Here is a 12,418-nt window from a genome sequence, read left to right on the forward strand (position 1 = left end):
TTATAACACCTGACTGCAACAATATGTTCAATACAACCGAAAATATATACCTTTTCATATATTGCGTAGATAAAAAAAATTGTAACCTTTTCCCATATTGGTTGAGTGGTGTGTAATATTTTCTTACGGAGAGACTAAGCTTTAAAAAATGACAGAGCTTTTTATATACAATAAAATAAAACCCCGACCCCCTGTTGGATCCACCACTGATTTATTGGACATTATAAATTAAAATGCAAACTTGCATATCCGAGCATGAAAGTTATGAAATCTTCAAAGTATTTATTCGTCTGCTTAATTACGGAACATTTGGGTTGTCGCCTATTATGACCCAGATTTTATATTTAGTCTCGTCGTGGACGAGATCTAAACGTTCTTTTCTTTTTCGGCCATTACCCAAAGGCAAGTGTCGTGACTACGAATAGATAATCTGCCATCATCATCATTCAGAAATAAACATTTGTCCTTTTTACAATATATATATGATTTTATATATCTTAGCTTAATTTTAGACAAATTATTTCTGGTTTACACAATAGAAGACGTCCGCTTATATCACTTTTAACCCTAGGCATAGAGCAATTTTCGCTGCTTTTCTAGCTTATGTTTTAGGCCTTAGAAATACTACTGATACCAAAAAACACATGTTTAATAGAATATCTTTGTATCTCACTCGCTCCGACGCAATCACAGAATCTCCTGACAGTGCCAAGAACAGGATGCATTGCATGTTTACAACCACCACCCCCGAAAGTCCGACAACTGATCTGTTCACTTCAATAATATATGCCTTATTTACAAATGTTCATGACATACAAATCTTGAGATGAAAGATGTCGATAATTCTATCTGCCAGACAGTGGCATGCAAGGAAGGTAATTTGCATTTTGTCTTTGAACCAAATGTTGATTTTCCAAACGTGGGCCGGCTTTGTCAAGTACATTACTATACTGCTGCATGTACATTTACATAAATTATTATACTGTATTTTATAAGAGGCTTAGAGCCACTGTTGACACTGGAAAGGTTGAAATTTTTATGTCAAACTTGTCACACAGTTTATAAATGAATCCAAGTAAACATCAGTACGTTGATGGTTTTCTGTAACAAAAGAAGAAGAAAAAAAATTGATGACATCTTGAAAGAATATCGTATTTTGGTTCTTTTACACCTTCTTACAACTTCATAACATGTTAACAGAGCAAAACCTATAAATGTATGTAGAAGAGATCATTTATAATAACCAATTGTTGACATTTTGTTATACTTGAAATATTATTTTGTTTTTTTACACTTTCAGCCATGGGCAAATTTATGAAAACAGGCAAGGTAGTTCTTGTGCTGAATGGCCGATTTGCAGGCCGTAAAGCAGTTATTGTAAAGGTTAGTTGATTTGATAAGACCAGTGTTCTCCCCAGGCCGATATGACGCTGCGGCACCGCAGCGCCTTCATAATATTTTCGAAGATCCCGCAGCGTCTTAATTGTCCGCTGTCCCTTAATACTTGATCCCGCAGCGTGTTAATTTTCACATTTTCATTATAAATGTCGGTTAAAATTGTCAAGTTGCTCATCACCGCTGAGAGGTCGGTCAGTGTTACGCAATAACTGATAATTAGTTTTACCTGAGCCACGCTTATCTCAGTCTTATCGGACTATGTTATCATGTAATAGCGTACATGATCATCAAGAAGATAGATATTTGTAGAAGAAAATTAAAAAAAAAAAAAACTTCAGTGCAGAAATTGAAGAAAATTAAGTATTGTATTTACGCATTGTGTGTGTGATCACTTGACCATTTAAATAACAATTTTTTTCATTGGTCGAGAAGAAGAATCTATTTTAACACGACCAATGAACGTGATGAATACACGTGATAAATTTGAAATCACATTGCTAAAGATATTTACGATGAAAATTATGAATGAGAGTATTTGTAATTGAAAAAAATAAAATAAACTTTGATTAAAGATAAAGAGAAGTGATTTATTTTAATATAAAGTTAATAAATGTTACTTGCAAGGTAAATTGTCTCAAACCGTCGTGTTTTTAGAAATAAAATGATCATTGAACATCGATCGTAAAATTCCGTTCGTCGGGAAATATGTGACAATCAACACGGGTACGGAATTGCTGCAGCTTCTATATAATGTCACTAGTTGATAATTTCAATGGTCTTAACTTTAAAAAAAAATTGCAAAGTTTCGTTTATACCTGCAAGAGATAGGTTTTAACAATAATACACACGGAAGCGTAATGTAAAACTACGGAAACTTGTCAGCTGTTCATTTACATATTTTATTTTAAAAAGTTGTATACCAAATATGATCAAATATCTTAACCATATTCGATTTTATTAATTCTGAATGAACATGTTCTCTGCAAATAAAAGGGTGACTTCTAAGCAAAAGGCAGATGATGGAAGTAGAAGTTTTTTTTCTCAGCCTAATGACTTCTATTAATGAAAAGGGGAATACACCTTCCTCTTCACTGTCAGTATGAGCAGATGTCATTGCTTCTCCTAATCCCAAACTAGCTAAAGTTTTAGCAAGTGATAACAGCAAGCACCATGTTTCTGGTTTCAATGACAATTAAGTGGCTGAGTTTTCATGGCTTACAAATGTTAAAGGGGGTATAAGCAAAAGAGGATAAAGACAAAATTGAGGAACAGACTGTCCAACAAAATAACACTATCTTGAAACATTATCCCTAGAAGGAGCAGAGAGTACAGAGATGAATATTTATATTTTGACTTATAAATAACTTTTGTGTTTAAAATCAATTTATTTCATATATATATATATTCTTGTAATTCATTATTAAATACTCTGCATTATCAAACACATAACACAAAGCATTATAATTCATATTGCATGTCATGGATTAATGACTGATTGCTTCAGATCACAAAAGTTCACTCTAAAAAAAGAGTTACGTGCCCTTGAATTTTGAGCCTTAAAAAAATCCTGGGGAGAACACTGAAGACATTTGTTTATTTTAGGTGTTTTTTCCATAGCCGAAACATAAACATGTAAAAATATATGCATATGACTATACCTTTGCTGTTACCGCTTTATGTCCTAGTTTATAACCTTTGACATTTTGAATGGACAGCAACATTAATAGATTTTACACCTAATTTAAGTTGAACATTAGTGAATGTGCAGCCTCAAGGTGAAAAATACAATGTATAAAGGTTTAATAACTAGATATTTGACTAAAGGAAGTGTTATTTTTGATAAAAATCATCAGGCAAATTGACATAAACACTTAGTTCTAAATATCTGAGGTAAATAAATCAGTTTTGTTCTACAGAGAATGTGTTAATCTGCAATACATTTTTGTTTTACTTTTACTGTCTAATTGTAGTATTATCTTCGTGAAACATAGGGAACAATAATAGAGCAACTTTGAAACACTTTATATACAGATCTAGATTATCAGACAATTTTAAATAGCATCATTAAAATTGTCAATATATAGAAACCAAAGCAACACTTTATTTTTTCATCTGCAATCTCCCCAAAAAAGAGAAAAATAATTGACCTGGAGGGTATCAACAAACCCTGCAGGGTTACGGTAAACAAACAACCATTTTGCATGTTCTATCTATTGTGGTGGCCAGTAATTATTTATTGGTAGAGGAATCTTGAGAACCAGTGTCAGTGTTCCAGCTAGGCCGTTTTCAGAGGGCGCGGCGCCTGCCCTTTTCCGAGTGGCGCCCTGTGCCCTTTTTACAGTTTCCAGGGCGCCCTGCCTTTTTTGAAGATCGATTGCATATTAATTTGCGTATTGATATGATATGCTAATTACTTAATTTTACCTGGGGAAAAGATTATGACTTTGTTTACCACCCCAAGCTAATCAATGGTTACAACTGGTGTCATAATCTGTTATTATAGGTAATCCGTTTATCGGATGGGTCATTAATGATCATCAACATCAATTCGTTCAAATAGAATCGGTCAGTCAGCAATTATCTTTGAAGAAATCTGCATACAACAACTTAGGCACAATTTGCGATGTTTACCGTAGTTTCATGGAAGAAACGTAATGACAGAAAGTTGGAAAACCATTATAATCTCGTTGAAGACATTGTTTTACTTGTTTTCTGTAAAATAAACAGAAAATTCAGACGTATTTGTCATTGACTGCCTTCATTTTTGATACGAAAATAACAAAATCGGCCGCCATATTGTGATCATATTTACATCATATTTACATACTGTTTATAATCCTCCAAAGAAGGAGCACACCCGAATAAAGAAAGATAACTCAATCTGATTTTTTTCCTAGCATTGAGTAACCCATTTACATATTCTAAAATGTGTCTCCATACTTCTTGCTTAAGAATATATATGTTTAGGTATTTATTTTGAGTTATGGGAAAAGTTAAAGAGGGTCTTAGTAGCAGTGTTAGTAGGGTGCTTTGGTCATCTTTTTCTGTATTCTTTATTTTTGATACTATTTTTCACTGTTGCTTTATATCCTAAAATTGTGAATTTACTGAGCACAGCTGTTTTGTGCTGTATTGCCATCAAGCACAGCAGGGGTAGAAAGGTGAAACTGGTAAAATGTGGTAGACCATAGAAACAGTATGAAACAGATCTCCTTTCAAAACATACTGCATATAAAGTTCAACTGTGCCAAGCAATGATAAAAAAAACTTGTGTGACAAGCTGCTTGACAAGTTTTTCAGCCTTAAAAGTAGTAAGATAGAGTTCTATATGGGCTTAAGATGTTGTTCTTGTATAACCTGTGATTCAACGAATAAACACAAATGTTTGATTAACATCTTTTATTAAAATATGCCCTTTTCATATTATCATATCGCACGTTAAATGCCCTTTTTCAGGATTGGCACCCTGCCCTTTTGAAAACCTAGCTGGAACACTGAGTGTGTCTTGCTCTTTGTATCTTTGCAGTAGGAGTTAAAAAAAATGATGATTTATAATTGTTTATATAAACAACTGATATAAAATCTAATTAAATTAAGAACATATACATTTTGACATAAATACATATCTTATGTTCAAGCTTTACTTTCAAGGACTTAAAAACACCCCATTCTAATTTCTGTTTCTAATGCCTTTCTTCAGGATCATGGTTTTGTCTGATTAATACACACTTTTGAAAATTTGAAGGCTGGAATTTCATTGGCTGATGTTGGAGTACTAGTGTTGTAAGATCTTAAGAACATTATAAATTAATAAGCAAAGCTTGAACACAGGATATGTATAAAGTTAAATCAGAATGGATCAAATAATGATTACTTTTTTTTTTTGCTGCTCCCGCTTTATGTCCTGGTTCATATGCCTTAACATTTTGAATGGACAGCAACATAAACATTTTTCACTAAATCTATAAAGATGAACATTCATCATGTGAATGAGCAGCTTAATGGTGAAAATACAAACAGCAATAATTTACAGCAAAGTAAGATCTAAAAATAAGTCAACATGACCAAAATGATCAATTGACCCCCTAAGGAGTTATTGCCCTTTATAGTCAATTTTTAACAATTTTCGCAAAATTTGTAAATTTTAACAAACATTTTCCACTGAAACTACTGGGCCAATCATTATAGATAGAGATAATTGTAAGCAGCTAGAATGTTCAGTAAAGTAAGATCTACAAACACATCACCATCACCAAAACACAATTTTGTCATGAATTTATCCGTGTCCTTTGTTGATTATGCACATATGTAGACCAAGGTGATCGACACAGGCTCTTAAGAGCCTCTAGTTTTTTGCTGCTCCCGCTTTATGTCCTGGTTCATATGCCTTGACATTTTGAATGGACAGCAACATTAATATTTTTCACTAAATCTATAAAGATGAACATTCATCATGTGAATGAGCAGCTTAATGGTGAAAAATACAATATTATATCCCATTTATAGTTATATTGGCCAAAATGGCTAGCACTTGCATGTATCTAATTTCACTTGACTGTCCAGATTTTTACTAGCTCTTCATGACACATTGAAATGATATGAAAATTTGTGCAGACATTTGTCTGACATGCTTGTCAAAGTTATTTGTCAGTTAATAGATTTTATTAATTTAAAACTAAATAAGAAAAAAATAATTTGAAAGTGAATGTTATCTATATTTCAGAATTATGATGAAGGTACAACAGAAAAACCATATGGCCATGCACTTGTTGCTGGAATTGACAGATACCCCAGAAAGATCACAAAAAGTATGGGAAAAAAGAAACAAAAGGATAGATCTAAACTTAAGAGTTTCCTAAAGATATACAATTTCAACCATCTGATGCCAACAAGGTATAAAACTGGATCACAGAATATGATTAATTTTAATGATGCTATTATTTTGGCATTAATTATATTGTTGTAAGTTTTTTTCTGCTGAATAACATTACAGGGCTCGACATTAACATTTGTCCGATTGTCCGGGACAAGTAGGCACAGGTGTCGGGCAAGTAGATTCACCATACTACTTGTCCGATGGGACAAGTTACTACTTGTCTGATGGGACAAGTGAAAAATCAAGGTCAGATAAAAATAGATCAAATTCAAGACTTATACATTCCCAAAAACATGAATGATTGTTTTATTGATCATACTAAATGAAATAATTATTCATTGATTGAACCAGAGACATATAAAACTTGTATAATATGTCTCTGATTTGGAGTATTTGAACATGCTGGCAGCCATTGACCAGGGGGATATAAGTAAGGGGAAAGAAACCAATGTTAATGTATCTTCTTAGTATAAGCTTCCTTGAATTAGGAGCACCTCCATATGGAGTTTTACCCTAAACTTTTAAATAATAAATTAAAGTATGTTTCATTTGCTTTTATGCATAACAATACATTAAAAGAGGTTTTATTTGATCAGATCTATGATATAAAAATTTAAGATAAAAAAAAAAAAAATCTAAAAAGGCAGATTTTTTAGTGAAATGTGTATGTACTTCATGATCATATATATCAATGCTGGGAACAGTATATCTATGTTCCTGATCAATGTATAAACAAATCAAAATAAATTGTAAAAGCTTGTTTTGACATCATCAATAAATTAAAAAGGTTTACTCATATACATGTTCAAGGTGGCCAGGTGTATTTACATCCTTGGTTTAACCCATACCACTACTAAAGAATGAATAGGTCCATAGGGGAACGTAGTGGTTTGGGAAGAAATGATGATTTAATGATTGACAAATGATAGTGACATTGAGTCAGAGAACACAGTCTTGCAAAAAAACTTTCATTCTGAAATAATGAAATGTATTTTGATGTGGTATTCATATAGCATTACAAAATGCTCCTTTTATTAGGTACAATCAAAGCCCAAGTGTTATTATTGCATAAATCATCAATATGTTAGATTTTCAATTATGAATTCGGACAAGTGAGTTAAGAGTTCGGACAAGCTGATTTTCTTGCTACTTGTCCGACAAGTTAGAAAAAAATGTTAATGTAGAGGCCTGCATTAACACATGTACAAATGTACATCCAACACAAACTTAATGTGTTGTGAGTTGTTATATGAAATTGTGTATATTTAGGTGAGATTGTCTGACTATTTATGACAGTATTTTATTTGAAAGAATTGCCAGACATAAGTTCATTCTAGACCTATTTATGGTACAAATTCATAAGTGTTAACAAAGTAATCCTGACAGAATGTATATACATCTAGAAACTTGATACGTTTTAAATTTGTCGATTTAGTTTGCACCATAAAGGGGGGGGGGGGGGGGGGGAATGACTGACATCATTGTAGGAAAATATTACCAAAATTTAACTACCTCTTGGTCTGTTGATAAAAATAATCCTGTTCTTGATCTATATATATGTGCCTTGTCCTCAATTTGAAAATAAAATAGTATGACTATAAGTCATGAGCAATTCATTATACTTTATACAATCAATTTTAGTTTGTTATATTTGGAATCCAATGCCTGCAATTCAGGGTTTATATTTTCTTTGTCTGCTTTCATAATGATAAGAAAGAGTTAGCAGATTAGTGAAAAACTAAGATCTAATAAAATACACCTGCATTAAGATGAGATAAAACAGATCTCAGTGATGACCCACATATCGATTATCTGATTTGTTCACTTGATGGATAAAATTTGAGGCTGTGTCTGAGTGATCTGTGTAGAATTGTAAGGTTTATCCCAATGGTCACATAACTGATTAAACATAAATGTTAATAAATAGGGACGCAGTTATGAATAAAAGTGAAAGCAAAAAATAAGTCATTTATGATAAATATTGTTATATTTTACCCCACTCTTAAAGTGGGGCCTTTATTGCAATCACCTTGTTTGTCTGTTATTCATCCACCTAACAAATATTCTTTGATAAAATACTTTTATCAAAAACTACACAACAGTCAAGGTTGTAAGATGCCAATACTTTTGGATCTGTCGGACACATTCTTCCTGTTTTCAGATACTTTGAATTACTAGTGGTGAAATGATTTTGTTTTTCTTTTGGTCTTGTTCTGCCATGGCATTATCAGTCTATTTTCGACTTGTGATTTTGAATGTCCCTTTGGAATATTTCACCTCACTTTTAGCAGGAGATATGCATTTTTGTAAGATTTATTTTAGTTTAAGTTAAGTTTAAATATAATACATTTGCTTTGAAGTAAAACAGATCTCAGTGATGACCTACATATCGATTATCTGATATAATTGTTTGATGGATAAAATTCGAGGCTGTGTCTGAGTTATCTGTATGGAATTTGTAAGGTTTTTTCCTTTGAGTTGAACCTGTGTATGCTTTTGGGATATGTGAGACAACTTATTCCTGTTTTCCAATACCTTGAATTACAAGTGGGGATATGCTTAGCAATGCAAAACATGCATTCATGTTGAAAATTAATGCATTAATTGTCTATTTTGTTGTGATCATGACACAATTATGTTGCAATGGATTAGCTGCTCTTTGACTCCAGCTGCAAACTATTTCAAAATTATATTTATTTGATAAATATCCAGGGGAGAACATGTCTGTTTTGGAAGCTTTAAACTGATACTTCAAAATATATATTGAAATCTTGTTGTATAAGGTCTGCACAAGTACATGACAAATTTGGTTAATTAAATTAAACATTGAATGCCACTCTTCTCAACAATTTTTAATAGTAATACATTTATGTAGCATGCTTTCTTAAATATAAAAATATTTAAGGTTTGAACCATGGAAATCAGACAATTGTTTCATCTGCAGTACAATTTTTTTAAAACAACAGCAATTGATTCATGTATATTGATCATAGTTAATTCAATTTATGTCAATTAGTTTTGATAAAGCACTTCCTGTGTGTCTATATAGAACAGATCTCTGTGATGACCCACATATCGATTATCTGACATATTTGTTTGATGGATAAAATTCGAGGCTGTGTCTGAGCGGTCTGTCTCTATAAGAATGGTATTTTTTTGCAGCCAAATAAAAGTTTTCATCGTCTGAAAGCATTTGGTTTCCAAACAATGGCTTGAGTAAAAGTGTATAAATTTTTAATGAAAAAGTCTGCACCAAAATCTTTTTCAACTACTAGTTCAAAGACAAATATTTAGACATTTTAATTATGTGGCTTTACAAAGTTTTGGTAATAAAGTTTTACTAGTCTGGGGCATCAGACTAGTGGCTAAAGTAAAGTTGCAGACTAAAGAAAGGTTGGAGTTGTGATAGATATTTCGGGTTATCGTCCTTTGATATGCTGTCCGGATCTAACCATGTATTAAGATTTTGGAAATAGGAACATGATGGGTTAATATGAAATTTAAATTTTTAAGTTTTTGGACTAATTTTTATTTTTTCCCCTGTAAAAAGAAAATAACACTATGATGACTTTGTTAACATATTTTCTGACTTAATTGGTTGATGGAAAATATACGAGGCTGTGTCTGAGTGGTCTGAATATAACTATAGTATATAGTATGTACCTTTTCTTTTCTTGCATTCAGAAAGAAAACCATTTTAGGTTTGAAGCGTGGAAATCCTACATTTGTTTCATCAGCAGTACAATATAAAAAAAAAAGTGCTAAACTAAATATAAAAAATAGTATTTATTTAATTGATACAAATATATTTACAGCCATTTAAATCTGTTAATTTTGATAAAACACTTACTGTACATCTAAATAAAAAAGATCTCGGTGATGACCCACATATCGATTATCTGACATAATTGTTTGATTGATAAAATTCGAGGCTGTGTCCGAGTCATCTGCTTTATACAACTAAAAAAATTGTGACCGTATAATTTTATGACTTTGTCGGTGTCTGTAAACATTTGGTTTCCAGATAATAACTTGACAGAGTTTATAAATTTGTACCACAAAAGAAAATGTTAGGATTGATTTTGGTGTGTATTGTCCTTTAATATTCTGTCACCATGGTCATAATCTAACCATTTATTTAGGTTTTTTGAACATAGGTAAATGTACAATTTTCAGATTTTTTCAGTTCTTGGGACTAGAAAAATTTACCCTAAATAAAAAGACAATGCCACTATGATGACTTTGTAAACACATTTTCTGACTTAATTGATTGATGGAAAATATACGAGGCTGTGTCTGAGTGGTCTGAATATAAAGATAGTACATATATATATGTAATGTATTCCCATAAGTTCTGTGTTGCTGAGCTATACATTATATTCACGTATTTAATGCTTACACTGTAATTCATGTTTTGAAATGAGGAATTATCTGTAATAATATTGATTAGAAATGTATACTAAAAACTAACCAAACTAAATTGTTAAGCTTGTGCATGGCTAAGGTTCATTACTTACACTGATATTATAGTGTAAACTAACCTAATGAGAACTAAATAAATATTTTTATGCGAATTAGCAGTTGTTAAATTTATCAGTATTGAATGAAAAAAATGTTTCTCTCAATCTCTAAATGAGGAATTGACAAGTAAAACACATTTAATATATGTTTTTGTGTTTGTGTTTTTCAGATACTCTGTTGATGTTAACTTAGACAAGGCTACAGTAAACAAAGATGCTTTCAGAGATCCAGCTCTCAAAAGGAAAGCAAGAAAAGATGCTAAAGCTAAATTTGAAGAAAAGTAAGTTGAATTATGTGTTATTTCAGTAAACATTACAAAGTAACAAAGAGTGGGGTTTCATATCACTTTTTGTCATTGTCATTTATGTTTGTAATAAGGTAAAATGGAAAATACGTTGTTATCTTAGAAACTCGAAATAGGCCGCTAGAAATGGCTTTTAATCATCTGTATGAGATGTGTATAATTAGTTTCATGCACAAAAACATGTGAAATTAAAATTGCTAACAAAAGTACATATAAATTGTTGAGTTTAATGAAACCAAATTAATGAATAAAAGATAATGGATCTAGGTTGATTAATTGATTGGTGTTTAACACTACCTTCACTGAGACCCTCTAATCAAAAGTGGATCTATGGTAGGAATCTATATCAATCAGATTCAAAGGGTAGAGGAAAACTATCTAATATTAGAGAGTAACATCAGTTTTTTTCCCACACGATTGAGTATTGACAAGAATTTTTTTCTGTTGAAGCCATTAATAGAAACAACATACTAAGCAAAATAAATTTAAAACATGCATTATATTTTAATCATTCTAAAATCAAGAAGTTATTTTGAAAGCAAACATTTTAATAAATTTCTGTTTGATATATTTTCAGATACAAGACAGGAAAAAACAGATGGTTCTTCCAGAAGTTACGATTCTAAGTTAACAAATAAAGTAAAAAAAAACATTTTTGTTATATGAGAAGACCATGTTTTATGTTCTGTTGGTTATTGGATATAATTCAATGAAATTTGTTTTCTTCTCTTAGCTCTAAGGATACATGTACAGTAAAGATCTTGTTGATTTTTTCCTTGAAATTTTGACACAAATTTAAATTGATATGTCACACTGCCAGAAGTTAAAAAAAATTATCTTCAAGATATTTCAGTTTGGCTGTTCCTGTTAAAAACACAGAATTTCAATTCTATACTTTCCCTAAAAAAATTATATATAAATGGGAAGGGGTATATTCACCTGCTTTTGCAGTGTTACTTAATGTATAGGCCTTGAAGGAAGTCAAATATAATACATAGGCCTTTAAGGTCACTATAATGAAGGGTGTTTGCAAATTTCCTTTACAATACGAATAGAGAAAGAAAAAAAATACCCTAGCAGTAGATTTTATGTGCTGTTATATACATCATTTGCAATTTTTTATGCCCCACCTACGATCGTAGAGGGGCATTATGTTTTCTGGTCTGTGGCTCCGTTCGTCTGTGCGTCCGTTCAGGTTAAAGTTTTTGGTCAAGGTAGTTTTTGATGAAGTTGCATTTTTTTTTAAGTCCAATCAACTTGAAACTTAGTACAAATGTTCCCTATGATATGATCTTTCTAATTTTAATGGCTTATTATAT

General features: G+C 31.6%; 1 protein-coding gene across 2 annotated transcripts; it reads left to right on the plus strand.

Moving 5' to 3' along the window:
* The first annotated feature begins 298 nt into the window (after window positions 1-298).
* Window positions 299-11,814, plus strand: LOC139513167 (large ribosomal subunit protein eL27-like). Of its 2 annotated transcripts, none has more exons than XM_071301447.1 (5): window positions 299-402; window positions 1,301-1,383; window positions 6,122-6,291; window positions 10,965-11,075; window positions 11,677-11,814. In XM_071301447.1, the coding sequence occupies exons 1-5, from the start codon at window positions 327-329 to the stop codon at window positions 11,723-11,725; spliced, it is 489 nt and encodes a 162-aa protein (XP_071157548.1). In that variant the 5' UTR covers window positions 299-326; the 3' UTR covers window positions 11,726-11,814. The 2 variants fall into 2 exon arrangements, with proteins under 2 accessions (XP_071157548.1, XP_071157549.1); XM_071301448.1 differs by lacking the exon at window positions 299-402 and adding an exon at window positions 812-875.
* Window positions 11,815-12,418: the final 604 nt, after the last annotated feature.

This window comes from Mytilus edulis, chromosome 2, assembly GCF_963676685.1.
Source record: "Mytilus edulis chromosome 2, xbMytEdul2.2, whole genome shotgun sequence".
In the NCBI taxonomy this organism is placed as follows: Eukaryota; Metazoa; Mollusca; class Bivalvia; order Mytilida; family Mytilidae; genus Mytilus; species Mytilus edulis.

What these genes read in the sequence shown, in the direction of transcription:
- LOC139513167 (XM_071301447.1), top strand. Translation starts at nt 327, where the DNA reads ATGACCCAGATTTTATATTTAGTCTCGTCGTGGACGAGATCTAAACGT. An exon ending in TTTTCGGCCATTACCCAAAG is followed by an intron (nt 403 to 1,300) that starts GCAAGTGTCGTG and finishes TTACACTTTCAG; the next exon opens with CCATGGGCAAATTTATGAAA. An exon ending in GTAAAGCAGTTATTGTAAAG is followed by an intron (nt 1,384 to 6,121) that starts GTTAGTTGATTT and finishes TCTATATTTCAG; the next exon opens with AATTATGATGAAGGTACAAC.